The sequence below is a fragment of the Heloderma suspectum genome, chromosome 5, assembly GCF_057233095.1.
Source record: "Heloderma suspectum isolate Gila_16-S chromosome 5, 16-S_ref, whole genome shotgun sequence".
Lineage (NCBI taxonomy): Eukaryota > Metazoa > Chordata > Lepidosauria > Squamata > Helodermatidae > Heloderma > Heloderma suspectum.
Window position 1 is genome coordinate 131,947,263 of NC_139462.1, and position 14,852 is coordinate 131,962,114.

Here is a 14,852-nt window from a genome sequence, read left to right on the forward strand (position 1 = left end):
AGAGAATGTCCTGGAGGAAGTGCCCCAATTGTCAGCTCTGTTTGTCTCCAGCTGTGTTGCCCTTAATGACTGCCAAGTGTCAGAAAGCATTAGCTGACTGTATGTACAATTAAAGTGTCTTAAATTTATTTCAGAAAACCTTTAAAGTTTGTGTGAAGATTTAAGGCCTACAGAAGCAAAGGGGGAAAAGGTCAGGTTAAGAGGTCTGGGGTTTTTTGTTGGGAGGGGGTATCCTTGAGAGGAGTAGTTTCATTTCATCGGTTAAGTTTCAGTTTCATTTCCCCAGTTAAGTTTCATTTCTTCGGGTTTGAAGCAGTACTTTCAGTTTTAGGGGAGGAGAGTATAAAAAGAGAGAGTCAGAAAGACCAGAGCAGTAACAGCAAAGTCAGGAAGAGCAGAACATGAAGTGGGTGCAGGAAGAAGCAGCCTGAAGAAGTCTAAGTGCAGCTAGGGTAGAGGTACTTGCTTTTTTTGCAACTTTTATTTTTTCTTAATGCCTTTTGTATCATTCAGCTCTATTATGTAAATACCTTTAGTTGTGATTTGCATGCTTTAATTTACCAGTAGACTGTTGTGGTTAAACCCTACGTCTAGAGTGTCCATCACCCCACACCTACAGCCTAAACCCCATGTTATTGGAAAAGGGAAGGTAAAAGAAGGAAGGTGGGACTCTTAAGGAGACAAGAGATCCTTAAGGAGTTGCTCAAGGGGTCCAGGTCATAAGGGGAACCCTGACCGTTTGATTTGAAGGATTAATTCCTAGCTGCCTTTCTTTGGGATTACTTTCTAGGCAATTAAAAACACGAAGTTATCCATTTGGAGGATCTGTGCACCTCCTCAATACTGCTGTCATCAGAGGCAAAACAAGATGAAATTATGCTGCTGAGACAATCTAGACATCAATTAGGGAACTGCTCTCTATCACAGATCTGCAGTCTCAGAAATTCCTTTCTGTTCCATAGTACTTGCTTTGGGAAGGAATTAGCCAAGCAATGTATACTCCCATTTGCTGACTGGAGTTACAGAAGGGTGATAGATTTTGTAGAAAATATCCAAGTAATGTAATGGCTACTAGCACTGGCTCAGTCTAAAATATGTGTAATTGTCCCAGCACTCTCTGGGGATGTACCCCATTAGCAGGGCTGGTGTCAAAGGTAGGCAAGGCTGGGCACCTACCAAGGCCCCACACCCCAGCAGGGGCTGACTAACAACAGCCCCCTGGAGTTGCCTCTCTTTTTCACCTCTGCAACCTGCTTGTTCACTGGGCCGTCACTCTGGCCCAGACAAGAGTGTTGGTGAGAAGGAGGAGCAGTAGATGCCACTGTCTCCTTGCTCCTTGGCTCTCTGCCTGTCAAACAAGCAAGTGATCACAACGATGAGAAAGAGGATGAAGAGCATGAGCATCTGGTGGCATGGTGAAAAGGGGGAGGGGGCCAATTGAGGGTGTCTTGCCCAAGGGCCCTCCAAAACCTGGAGCCAGCCCATTAGTCTCCACAGTTGCCCTCCTTTGGTTTCATATGTATTGCCCTCAGCCAGGGGGCAGAGCTGATGAAAGTCTGACAGAGTGGAAGCTCGTGGGTTGTGGCAGAGCCAGGAATATCAAGAGGGTAAGGTTGATTTAGCAAGAAAAGTGGTGTGGACCATAAACATCATAACAGCCAAGAAGGCGGGGAGGTGAATAGGTTTAGGACAACAACATAGACTTCAGGGTGCAAGGCAGAGAAAGAAAGCATTACAAAAAATCTGACCAAGGTTAAAAAGGTCATCTATGACACTTGCCTGAGAGCTTGTAAGACGAAAGATCAATACTCAAGGGCCATGTTGATAACTTCAGCCTCCTCAGCAAAACAGTGTTAATATTCGTCCAGAGCGCCGCTCTACTATCAGTGCCAATGAACCGGAACACCAGCACCACGTCTGCCAGGACTCCGCCACGGTCTGGCCTGAAAAACAGTGATGCCTCAAACAGCTGATCCAGCAAGCCAGGATATTTTCTGCTACAACCTCTGCACAGGCTGCTCAAGACATTTGAGCAGCTGAGGTGGAAAATCCAAACACAATCTCTACTTGCCAGTAAACAACATAACCGACCGGGATGCTCTCCTGCTGAATTCAGTTCCTCTTTGAAATGAATGGGAGCTGTGCAAGGTCTAAGACTGAGCATGAGAACATTTGGTTCCAGTTTGGGCAGTGTCCCCCAAACCATTGGTGATTTGAGGGTGGGAGGTTCTTTGAAAAGTTCAGGGGTCTTACCATTGGTGGTGCAGGGGTTCCCCCTCCCCTTTTAAATTTAATTTTGGAATGGAGCTTCTTTCATTGGCTCTTGGCTGCCATGTTTTTCCTAGAATGTCCAGGAATAATGCTGCGCCTGGAGCACTCCGGGAGGGAAAATGGTAGCTGCCAAAACAAGCTCTATTCTGAGAGGAGATAAAAGGAAGTTTAAAGAGACAGAAACGAGGGCCACGGCACCAATAGTAAGTCCCCACCCCCGCAAAAAAATGTAAGAACTCTCCCCTCCCCCTGAAAAAAATAACGAAAATGGTCCTCCAATGAATGGGGCTTCAAACTGGGGGGAGAGGCCATTTTCAATTAGCTCTGAGTCCACTGCCATGCTGTTGCACAGATCTCATTCATTTCAAAGAGGCTTGTTCAGCAGAACTTCCCAGGGTATTGTATCCCTTGGATCATATCTGTTTGTCCCCTACACTGCCCTGAACGACACCTTAAATATGCCACTGGAGGCATCTTTTTAGTCATGGTTCTCGCTCAAGGAGCCCTGCGAACTGTAGCTCTGGTGAAATAATAAGTGAATTCTCCATTTGCTTACAAAACCACAACTATTGTAAGCCATGACGGTTCAGCCCAAACTATTGTGATCTTCATTCAAAGGGGGTATACAAATTAATTAACCTTTCTCCCCACACCTGGTCCATTTTATTTATTGATTTATCTTTGGTATTTATGTCCCTCCCTTCAACAGAATTGTCAAGACAGCTAATATAATCAATTGCACAAATTAAAATCCAAATAGCAGTTTAGCAAAAGAGAGAGAGAGAGAGTAGAGCTTAAGCTAATAGGAACTGTTCAAGTGCAATCCTATGCGTGCCTGCTCAGAGGTAGGTAACTCCCAGGTAAACAAGTATAGGATTGCAGCACTAATTAATCAAATTGCAGCTTCTGTTTCCTCTTATGGAAACTGGAATTAGAAATTGCCCTGTGGAGGACTTCACATTAAATCATGAGACTAATTTGTATTTAAAAAATCATGCAGACAAACAAACAAACAAACACACACAGGTCCTGATCTAGCTCCCCTAAAGCACAGGCAGCTAATCACATGCAATGGCTAGTTTCCCTGTGCCTCACTGAAATGATAGGGTGTGGCTTTGATATTGATATATATTCTCATCTGAATCAAAAGCCACATCCAGGCAGGGGACTGAGTGGCACCCAGCTAAGTATCATGACGTAGTTGCTTCTGCACACCCCTGTTAGATAAGAGTGAGGCTTTTAAGGTCATTATTCACCATCCAGCATGCCTGGTGGAATATACTTCCAGTTGTTCCAGTTCAGATCTGTTCAGAGGTTACATAGAAATGAGAAAAGAAAAACTACATCTGCTTTCCCCAGTTGTGATGTAACTTGCACAGAGGGATTCTTGCAGGAAGGTCCATGAACTCCTGGGGTCATCTTAGGCACTGTTGTTGTTTTTTACACTCCTTTCATTCAAAAAGCTTGTAGGGGTATACATATGATTCCTAGGCAGCCTCTCATCCAGACGGGTTACACAAATAAATCTGCTTACCTTCAGCAGTTTTTTTAAATTACATTTCCATCCCACACATTTTCCAAGCAGCTCAGCCTGAGCTCTGGCAACATGGCGTGAGGAAGGGGCCTTGGTCCCCAGCATTTGCCCGATCGCTGGTCTTGCCATGGCCATTTCCCCAGGTACACTAGTCTAGCATACATATTCAGGGTAAGGAGATCAGAACGTATTCCCGATTCTCCGACATCATCAGTTCCCACCAGAGTGAGAGTCAATTTCAATTAACTTTATTAACAGCTAATGGATATAGGATGATTAATGGTTTTAAAATTAGCCCGCCTACTTTTTAAATCCATCTGCAGGCTTTATTAAGGAGAGATGGGTGGTATTTGTATTTAATTACTCTATTGGGGAAAGCCCAAGGCAAGATTTTTTTTTTTAATCAGATGTCACAGCACACCAGAGAGCAATCAAGTTAATTAGCCTGTTGCCAGCAACCAGTCCCAGCTGCTGCAGAGGAAAGAACAAGACCCAACTAGCCCACCGCACAGATCATAGTAAGTTCCTTGGAGGAAGTGTGGGCCAAAACAAAATATGCAAAATACAGCCTTCCTCATCCTGGTGCCTTCCAGATGCACTGGGCAGCAACTCCCATAATTCCTAGCCAACACATCTGGAGGGCATCCAGCTGGGGAAGGCTGCTGTAAGCAGCCTACATGGTATTTTGCCCAGGAAGGAACTATCTGTAAGCTGCTGTCTCTGGAGGAAGAGCAAAGTATACATTGAATATCAAATATCCTATCATACATATTTTATGTGCTAATAGTGAACTCAGGTGCTGGGTTATGATGACTATGTAAGCCAAAATGAGGCTGCTGAGATTCAAAAAGGGGGGTGTCAGCCTGCTTTGGAGAACTCCCAAAGTCTGCAATGTACAAAAACATATTTGGAGGGGGGACATATGGGGTGACCCTCCCCCAAACTGCCCAATGAGGGCTGAGCATACTCAGTGACCACAGTATGCCTAATGTCTGTTTGCAAGGGAGCGGGGGGGGGGGGGAGCAGAAACAGAAAGCCAGGGAGAAGGGAAATGGAAGGGAGTATCCCGAGAGAAGGCATGGCTGGCTGGCACAATGGACAGGATCACCCCACACTGGCTGGTTTCGCACAACACAACAACCCACCCTCTGAAATAAGCCACACAGTGTGGGTTGTTGTCCGAACAACTCACGATGAGCCTGACGATGACAGGACTCACCGTGGGTTGTTCTGCCCCTCCTTCCCCCTTGGTCCTCCTGCCAGCTCTGCCCGGTATCTCAAAGGACTTGGCAGCAGAACCCATCTTGTCTGCTGCCAAGCCCTCTGTCCCCACTCTGCTCATGACCCTGGTTGCAGTCAAGGCCTTTTAAACTTTATTTTTATTTTCTTCTGTTTTTGCGCAAAAACGGGGCTGGAATTTTCCCCACATTTTCCCAGCATCGGGGAATGTGTGCAAAAGCCTTCCTTTTGAAAATATTTTTTTAGTGAGTTTTTAGAGTTGTGCCCTTGTGCAACTCTGACTGTCCAAAATACCCAGGCTTGCCTTGCCTGGAGCCTTGTATGTTTGAGCTGTCAAACATACAAGGTTACAGTCAAGGATGCACTGTATATAGGCTGGTTTGACAGCCTTTGACAGTTGACAGATGGGGAAATGGGGTGCAGATCACCCCCTTAGCAAGGGGATCCCCAGGGTTCAAAGGGTTGCCCTGAATTTTGGGGGTGCCCTGCTTCAAATCCCCACTTCCCCAAGTTCCCAGCAACAGTTTTTCATAGAAAAGTGCATGCCACCCCCTTTTTTGCTCCCAAACATCCTAACTGTGTCTAGTTTGACAGCTGCAAGTAAGGCAAGCCTGTATATTTTGGACGAGTGTGCAACTGTGAAAACTTGCTACAAAAAAACCCACCCCGTTTTTGTGCAAAAAAAAATTTTTTTAAAGGCTCCAACCACAACCAGGGTTGCAATCAGAGCGGGGGGGGGGTGGCCAGGTGGGAGCCGGGGGGTGCCAGTGACGGTCCCTCCAAAGTGCTGTTTGGGCACAGTTGGAGGGGCTGTCACTGGCAAGGGGCACAGGAAGTGGCTCAGCCACATTTGTGAAGAGCAATCGCAGCTGCGTTGGGGAAGAGCAACAGGGGTTTCTGCTGCTCTGGTTGAGTGGCTCACTGGCCAATGCCCACTACGATGGGTTAGTAGTAGGGATGGTGTGGGTGCCCAATTCAGTCTGGAATCCAGTGGACCCAGTCCTGCCTGCACCCCCAAGCCCCACTTGCCAAGCCCCTGCTTGCCCTTGTCCGTGCTCGGGGAATGGCCTGTAGTCACCCTGGCGGCCTCCTCAAGCTTCGCAGTCGCCATTTTTTGAGAAATAAAATGGCAATCGCAAAATTGTGCATATTTGTGCACACGTGAAAATGCGCATTTTGCGAATGCACATATTTGCATATGCAAAAATGCGCATTTTGTGAATGCACATATTTGGGTATTCATGAAAATGTGCATTTCCCCCAAATGCACATTTTCGCACACAAACTAATGTGTGCCTTTGCAAAAATGTGCATTTTGCACATGAGAATATGCACATCTGCAAAGATGTGCATTTTTGTCCATACAAAAACATGCACATTTGGCCTTTTTTTTTTTAATGGTGACCGTAGAGCTTGATGATGCTGCTGGGGTGAGTGTGGGCTGGGGCTTGAGTGCGGTATGGGAACTGGCAAGCAGGGGCAGGGGCTGGGCGGGCGTCCAGAGAACCTGGACGGGGGTGAGTTCACACATCCCTAGTCAGTAGTGCCGGGTTTGGATGACATGCCAACCCATGGTGGGTACAACAACTCCTAGAACAAGCCATGGGCTGTTAGGTTGGCTAGTTGCCCATGCACAAGCCACCCTGTGGGAATTGGTCTCGGTTCGGATGACATGACAACCTACCGTGGCTTGTCACCCATGATGGGTTGTCGTGTCAGGCAAAACCACTGTGATTTTGTTGTAGATGCCAGGTGTATAAATAAATTGGGAATGCTAGAGTAGAAGACCTACAGTAGCTAATGCCTCCACAATACATTCAAAGAGCAAGAACCAGCAGGAATCTGAGGGTCCAGTAGCTCACCTCAGGGAATCCAAGTGACCAGGGGTGAACCATGCTATGAAGTCAAGCCCAATCAGTGCCTAAAGTCATCTTGGCCCAACCCAACAAGTCCCTTCCCAAGTCCCCCAGCTGCATTTTCATTTTACTACCTCAGCCTTACGACACGTGATCTGATCAATTTTTTCTTTAAATGCGTAGCTTGAAATGCCTGGCTAATCTGTGGAAAGGAAGGAAAAGTACAAGTATGTTATTCAGTAAAATTGTTGTTAAATAAAATAGTAGAGAGGAAAACCGTACTACATGATCACACTAAAGCACACTAAAGACTGCCCTGGTTGCCCTGTGGAATGACCTCTACCGGGAGAGGGACAGGGAGACTATGACCCTGTTGATTCTCCCAGTCTTCTCAGCACCTTTCGATACCATCGACCATGGTATCCTTCTGGATAGGTTGTCTGGGTTGGGAGTTGGAGGCACTGCACTGCAGTGGTTCCGCTCCTACTTGTATGGCGGATTCCAGAAAGTGGTGCTGGGGGATTATTGCTCTGTGCCTTGGCAATTAGAGTTCCACAGGGCTCTATTGTATCTCCTATGCTGTTCAACATCTACATAAAACCACTGGGGGAGGTTATCCAGGTGTGGGCTGAGGTGCCATCAATATGCGGATGACACCCAGCTCTACCTCTGTTTTTCATCAAACCCAGGTGAAGCTGTAGCTGTTCTGAATCAGTGCCTGGGCATAGTAATAAACTGGATGAGGTCCAATAAACTGAAACTCAGTCCAGACAAGACAAGACAGAGGTACTGTTAGTGGCTGGTTCGTCTGCCTGGCTAGGTGATATTCAACCTGTTCTGGAGGGGGCTCCACTCCCAGGATCAGGTTCATAGTTTGGGGGTGCACTTGGATCCAGAACTGTCAGTTGAGGCACAGGTGAACTCAGTAGCACAGAGCACTTTTTATCAGCTTAGGCTGGTATACGAACTACATCCTTATCTGGACAGAGATATCCTAGCTACAGTTATCCATGCTCTGATAACCTCTCATCTGGATTACTGCAATGTGTTTTATGTGGGGCTGCCTTTGAAAATGGTCCGGAAACTTCAGCTAGTCCAAAACAGGGCAGCAAGACTGTTAACAGGGCCTGGCCAACAAGATCACATTATGCCAATACTTTTCCAGCTGCACTGGCTGCTAATCCAGTTCTGGGCCCAATTCAAAGTGCTGGTATTAACATTCAGAGCCCTAAACGGCTTGGGGCCAGGTTATCTGAAGGATCGCCTCCTCCCATATGTCCCTGCCTGGACCATAGATCATCCTCAGGAGTCCTTCTCCGGGAGCCCCTGCCAAAGGAAGTGAGGCTGGTGGCTACCAGGAGGAGGGCCTTTTCTGCTGTGGCCCTTTGGCTGTACAATGAGCTCCCTAGAAAGGTTCGCCTGGCGTCTATGTTGTTCTTCTTCTGGCACCAGGTGGAGACCTTTTTATTCTTCCAGGATTTTAGCATTTTAGCTTCTTAATCTTTTAGCTCTGGTGCTTTAAATCTGTATTTTAAATCTCTGCATTGCTGCTAGGTTGTCTGGTTGTACTGTTATATTGTGGTTTTAAACTTTTATATTTTATATTGTTTTATGCTGCACTGTGTAGTTTTAATTTTTCTGAACCACCCAGAGAGCTTTGGCTATTGGGCGGTATAGAAATGAAATAAATAAAATAAAATAAATACTAAAGTGGAGGTGCAGAACTGTTTAGGGAGGGAACGGATTGCCCCCCACCAGGCACACCTCAGGCCAGTTGACATCAGGGGGTGTGGCCTCACCTCCTGACACCACCCCCTTTTTTGTTCATGCTGGAAGGAGGCACGGAACTGCGCCCGCCCCTGCAGGGAGAAAGGGACCCAGGCCCAGGCCCAGGCCACCCTCATCCCCACTGCAGAGCTCAAGCGATCAAGGCCAGAACATTGATAAGCAGCAAGAATCCAGCTATTCTGACATGGGGCTGCCATGTTTATGCTCAAGCAGGGCTCCTGTATCTTCAGCTACTGCTTGACAGTAGGGATGGGCGGATTCCCTACCTGTTCTTCTGCTTGGGAATCTGCCTGCGGGGGAAGGTGATCCGTCCCTCCCCCCGGAATCCTCTTTGGCCAGTTCCGCTCTGCGGCGATTCCACTGAGCCGCCGGCCGGCTCTGAAGCGCCAGTGATACGGCCACCATGCCGTATCGCTGGCTGAGGGGGATTGACTGCGGATGCAAATGGCGTACTGGATGTCCGCAGTCAATCCCCCTCAGCCAGTGGTACGGCATGGCAGCTGTATCGCTGGTGCTCCGGAGCTGGAGGATCTGGCCGAAGAGGATTCTCCAGGGAGACGGAGGTAAGTGCTCCATTCTGCCACGGACTCCGGAGGGCTGTGGTATAAAGAATCCAGCCTCATAGACTCCAGGAGGCCGTGGATAAAGAATCCGGCCTCATTGGGGTCCATGGCGGAATTTTCTGCCATCCTTACTTGACAGACAGTTCTGTGACAGGGGAAGTTGTGGCTAGCATCAGCATGCAGCTCTGTGGAAAGCTACATCTGCTTTTCCTTTGTTAGTCATGCAGCTTTCAAAGGCGAGAGGGTTAGCAACTCTATTCCTCTGATTTTCTTCCAGAATTGATTCCATCACTGTCCTTTTCAATACAAGCTTTGACTGTTTTACTGCTGTTTCTCTGTGGAAATGAAAGCAGGGGAAGATCTTTTCTCCTCCAGCTTATTACTCACCTCAGCTGCCTTCAGAATAGGGGTGGGGAGAGTCAATGGGAGGGGGCCCAGGGACACCATACCAGGATCCAGGATCTGTGTCTTATCCACCCCGTGGCCACTTAAGCTCCAGGGGCTTTCTAACCGCTCATCCTCCTCTTGCTTACTGCTGGTATGATAAGCTGTGCAGTTGGGCTGCATGAAGCAGAGCAGAGAAGGTGCAGATGGAGGGCCTGGAAGAAGGTCTTGTTAAAACCTTCTGAGGAAGGCCTTGAGGCCACACGTGTGTTAAACTCCTCCAATTACTTTTTTTAAACTTCTAGTAGCTGCTTTTATTCTCTACTTTTTTTTTCAGTCAGTAAGTTTTTATTGCTTCCAGCCAATGGCCACTGACATTTTCCAAAAACTAAAAGATACCCCAGCTAGCCATCTATCAAAGCTATGTTATGATATGTTACAAAAATGTATCATTTATTTATTTATTGCATTTATATCCCGCATTTTTTCCTCTTGCAAGGAACCCAAGGCAGCTTACATTACCCTCCTCCTCTTCATTTTATCCTCACAACAACCACCCTGTGAGGTAGGTTGGGCTGAGAGTCTGTGACTGACCTAAAGTCACCCAGTGAGCTTCCATGGCCGAGTGAGGACTAGAACCCGGATCTCCCGGATCACCCAGCTCCCAGCCCAGCACTCTCACCACTACTACACCATGCTGGCCCAATGTAAAGATTGAGTCACAGGATGCCACAGGTCACTTGGGTTCTATGCTACCCCAGTAGACCTTCAGGTCCTTCTTCAAGCTCATACTTTTAAAATTCTGCTGTCAGGGCTGGCCCTGCATTAAGCAGAGCAAGGCAATCGCCTCAGGAGGAAAATGCTAGGAGGCAATGGTGGCAGCCTGCCAGCTGTTCCTCCTGGGCTCACCAGCTGTCACGGCCAGCCCTTCCATGAGGCAGAATGGATCCCCCACCTCAGGCAGTAGAGTGGGAGGAGTGGTGGACTGCACACTCCCCTGCTCCCCCGCACCAGGAGGGCCTCCCGCTGGTACTGCCAGGCAAGCAGGTGTGTGACTACTGCCGCGTGGGCCAGTGCCGCTGGGCAGGTGGGAGCTCCAGAGAGCCCCACCAGCTGCTCTCCTACTGTGGCATTTGCCTCATCAGGAGAGCGGAGCCAGGGGAACTCTCCAGAGCTGCCGGCCTCCCAGCAGCACTACAGAGGTTGCTCCAGAGAACCTCACTGGCCCTGCTCTCCCACTGCAGCCAATGCAGTGGGTGAGCGGCCAGTGGGGCTCTCCAGAGCAGCCATCTGCCCTTTGGCTCACTCAGAGTGGGAGGGTGGGGTCTCTGGAGCCACGTTGGCCAGAAAAAACGATACAGGTGATTTCCAGGGACACCCCACAATGCCTGGCTCTGAGGAAGGACCCCCTCAGAGCCAGGCATTTTGGCCTGTCCGTCTCTCTAGAGAGCCCCACTGGATGCATTTTCTAGCTCTGAGGGAGAGCAGCAGCAGTGGAGGTGAGGGGGGCAGAGGAGATTTGGTGGCAATGGCAGCAGCGGGGGTGGGGAGATGCCAATGCCTCAATTGGCAACAGCAGCAACAAGAACAAGGCATGGTGAGGGCGTGGGGAGACACAGCAGCGTGCGCGTGCTCTCCCGCCTCAGCCCTGCCAGCTGTTCCTGTCTCTTGGAGGACAGAGCTATGTATGCCTTGGGCTCCCGACGCTAGCCTATCACCAGTGTTGAAGGAAGATTCAGCTGCCAGTCCAGCTGGCTTCTGTATATGGAATGGGGAGGGGGGACCATCTTGTCCTTCACCTGAGGCAGCAAAATGTCTTGGCTGGCCCTGTTTGCTGTCCTTTAGTGTTTTGAAGCATTTGTTATTCATTTAAAACATCTGTTTCTTTCCCGACGAGAGTTCAAGGTGGCTAAATCAATATTAATTGTTGTTAGCCACTTTGAGGTCTGCTCAGGAAAGTTGGGATCTACATGTTTTAAATGAACCAACAAATATTGCCTGCTGGGATAACTACCAGCAGCGAATAGCAATCAGCTGAATGAAACTGAAGGTGTGTGTGTGGAGGTGGCTGGATGGGAAGATGGGCTGGGCAAGAGTGGGTCATTCTGAGTCTTGTGCGAGCCATGCAACAGCTAGATGGAGTTACTGGTCCATGCACCAGGTCCTTTGATGAGCTTTGGCTCTGAATTATCCCAAGTGTGCTGACAGAAGGGACCCTTCCCAGACTCTTCTAATGGAATCATACACAACACCACCTTCAGGCTCTGAAAACAGACATATAGCCACAGGGGTCCAAATTCTCAAATGTGTGTTGGGAGGAGGGTCACTACTACTTTAGAGTACTCATTCTCTGGTACAGTTACCAATCTAAACTGAATTTTCATGGTAAATGTGGAGGTCCTGCTGGAAAGAAATATATAGAGAATGTCAAGAGAAGTAAAAGGGATTTTGATAAGAAAAAACTTTCTCGGCAGGGGTTCACATGATCCCACCTGGTCCATAATTTCCTACCTGCCTTTTTTCCAACCGCTAAAGGACTTTATACAGAGTTTATGACAGAATAAAGACTATCATTCAAATGTCCAAATAGTTAATTATGTTATCTGATTCCATTGCTGACATCCAGAGCTTTAGGCCTTTAGGGAAAGTACACAGCAATGTTCTGAAGTTAAATGTTTTGAAATTAGTTTTATGTGAAATGTATTTTCTAATTTTTAGGCAGATGAAATGGTATCCAAAGGTATGTTGCTCTGTACATCATGATGTTGAGCTGCATGGCCAGAAAAAAAGCCACAATACATGTAAAATCCATAAGTAGGCATGATGTGAATCCAAACTTTTACTTTTAAGCACCAAAGAAAGCTCTTTTCTAGTTCTTCTTCCCCACCCCACCCCCACCTCAAATCTACTACTTAAAAATAAAAGATAGTTTACTCCATGGCAAATAAAGCCATCTGCACCTACAAGTATGTTGGAACAAATTTCAAACATGAGAGAGTGGGGACTCCCTCCTGGCCTGCTTCTCAGGGCCCAAAGCCATCTGGTTGATGGTGGTTGAAAGAAGGATGCTGGCATTGATGGACCTTTGGTCTGATCCAGCAGGGCAATTCTTATGCTTTTAGTTTGAGGTATTGCTTACTAAAGCAATATCCTCACAAGACAATTCCTTCCTTAAAGTAAGATCCTGTACGAATACATAAAAACAAAATACAAACACACATTGTATGGAGAGTCTTTTAACAGGGGTGAGCAGAAAATAGATTTCCAGATGTTTTGGACCTCAACTCCGAGCATTCCTGACCACTGGCTATGCTGGCAAGGGTTTCTAGTGTTGAAGTCCCAAACACCTGGAGATCTACCTTTTGCCCACCCCTGCCTTAGAAGACCTTCCACAAATAGAAAGAAACCATTCTCACTTACCACAGTCTCAATGTTTGCACTCAGATCTCTGAACTCTGTTGAGGTCTGTTTCTCCAAATTAGGAGTGTACTGCACATTATTGATTCTAAAGGAAGCATTGTAATAGAACAACCTCTGATCTGCACAGGGAAAGAGGGGGGGAACAAGTTAGCAATTTCATCTTCTCCTTTTGGACATTGGTCATGGTAGCAATTCAATCTGCAAGAATGTAGCACAATTGAACATTCATTGTCAGAGGTTCTCTATGAAGACCTTACATTCTGGAGGATCCTGTGTTAGGATCAAGGCACATTTTAACCCTGAAGCAGGGTGCTTCTGCATGAGGGAGGAAGAGTTGAAGGAGGCATGGCTGCCCCATACTGTCCAGGAACATAAGCATTGCTACAAGCTGATCCCCAGATAGGTGGAGTTCCTGGACTCTGTAGCCATCAGGCAGGTTCAAATACTTCCCCTTCCATGAGGAACAAATCAGAAATGTTTCCCTCAAGCAGTGCTTAGGACTGTTGGATTTCAAAGTTCCAGGCTTAGCCTCCTTCTCAGTATCTCCAGGAAAAGGACTAAAATGACAAGGTGAAAGGCCAAATCAGAGGGTGGTCTATTTTTTGCTAGGCTTGAGAGTTTTGTCATTTGCCATGCATACACACATACTTTTCCAGCAGATTCTGGCCCTGAGGAACCAGACACTGCCATGTTCTCCTCTTGACTCATCAGGTGCCGCCCTCTGCTTCCAGCAGTGCCACTAGGCCCTGCCCTTAATCTGCCTGCCCTTAATCTGCCTGGCACTAGCACCAGTTTTTAGGCTCTACCCCTGCATCTCAGCGTCTAAGTCTCAGAAGAGCTGGCAGCCCTAACGGTGCTCCAGGCGGCATGGCACGACCCTGCCCTGGGTGTTTCACAAACATGGAGATTAGAGACAGGAAAATAGAGATGAGTCTGGAGCCCATTAGCTGAAATGAGTGCTGCATGGACATCTCTGCTTGCAACAGTTCAGTTGGAGTAGGTGGCCATACATAAAAGCAGACTGGGTACGAAGTAGTTGTTTGTGGCCCTTGAGGAAAGAGTATCTCCCCAAGTTGGGGCCGTTTTGAATCTTAGGACAGTGTATATCCTGAGGTAAGGCTGCGTTTGGAGGTTGGGGGATGCTGGCCTAGTGTTGAATGGGGTACGGCTACCCTTGAAAGACCAGGTATGCAGTCTGGGGGTCATTTTAGGCTCCCAGGTGTCCATGGAGGCTCAGGCGTCAGCTGTGAGCTGAACAGTGCTGTACCAGCTCCATCTGATACAGCGGCTGCATCCCTACCTTCCCGACTGTCTACTCCCATCAGTAGTACATGGCCTGGTCTCCTCTCGTCTACACTACTGTAATGTGCTCTATGTGGGGTTACCCTTGAAGACGGTTCAGAAGCTGCAGCTGGTGCAGAATGCGGCGGCTTGCCTGATTAAAGGCAACCGCTGGCGTGATCATATCACTCTGGAGCTGAAGGAGTTGCACTGGTTACCAATTGTTTTCTGGGCCAAATCAAGGTGTTGGTTTTGACCTTTAAAACCCTATATGGTTCCGACCCAGCCTATCTCAAGGAGCACCTCCAGCAACACCAGACGGGCCGCTCAACAAGATCAGCCTTGGATGGCCTTTTCTCTGTTCCATCAGCCAGGACAGCTAGGCTGGTGAAGACGAGGGAGAGGGCCTTTTCTGTGGTAGCCCCCACTCTGTGGAACTCCCTCCCTAGGGAACTCCACCATGCCCCCTCTTTAATGAGCTTCCACCACACATTAAAAATGTGGTTGTTCAGGCAG

The 14,852-nt window shown here is 47.9% G+C and overlaps 1 protein-coding gene across 3 annotated transcripts in view; it reads right to left on the bottom strand.

Annotated features, from left to right (window-relative positions):
- The window catches only part of LOC146344506 (transmembrane protease serine 11A-like), an 84,130-nt gene that overhangs the window by 19,798 nt on the left and 49,480 nt on the right, over positions 1-14,852 (bottom strand). For all 3 annotated transcript variants that reach the window (XM_084860383.1, XM_084860384.1, XM_084860386.1), the window contains 3 exons: positions 13,056-13,174; positions 7,035-7,102; positions 1,780-1,943 (listed from right to left, as the gene is read on the bottom strand). In XM_084860383.1, coding sequence (XP_084716509.1) covers positions 1,780-1,943; positions 7,035-7,102; positions 13,056-13,174 — 351 coding nt within the window. The remainder of the gene's footprint in view (positions 1-1,779; positions 1,944-7,034; positions 7,103-13,055; positions 13,175-14,852) is intronic.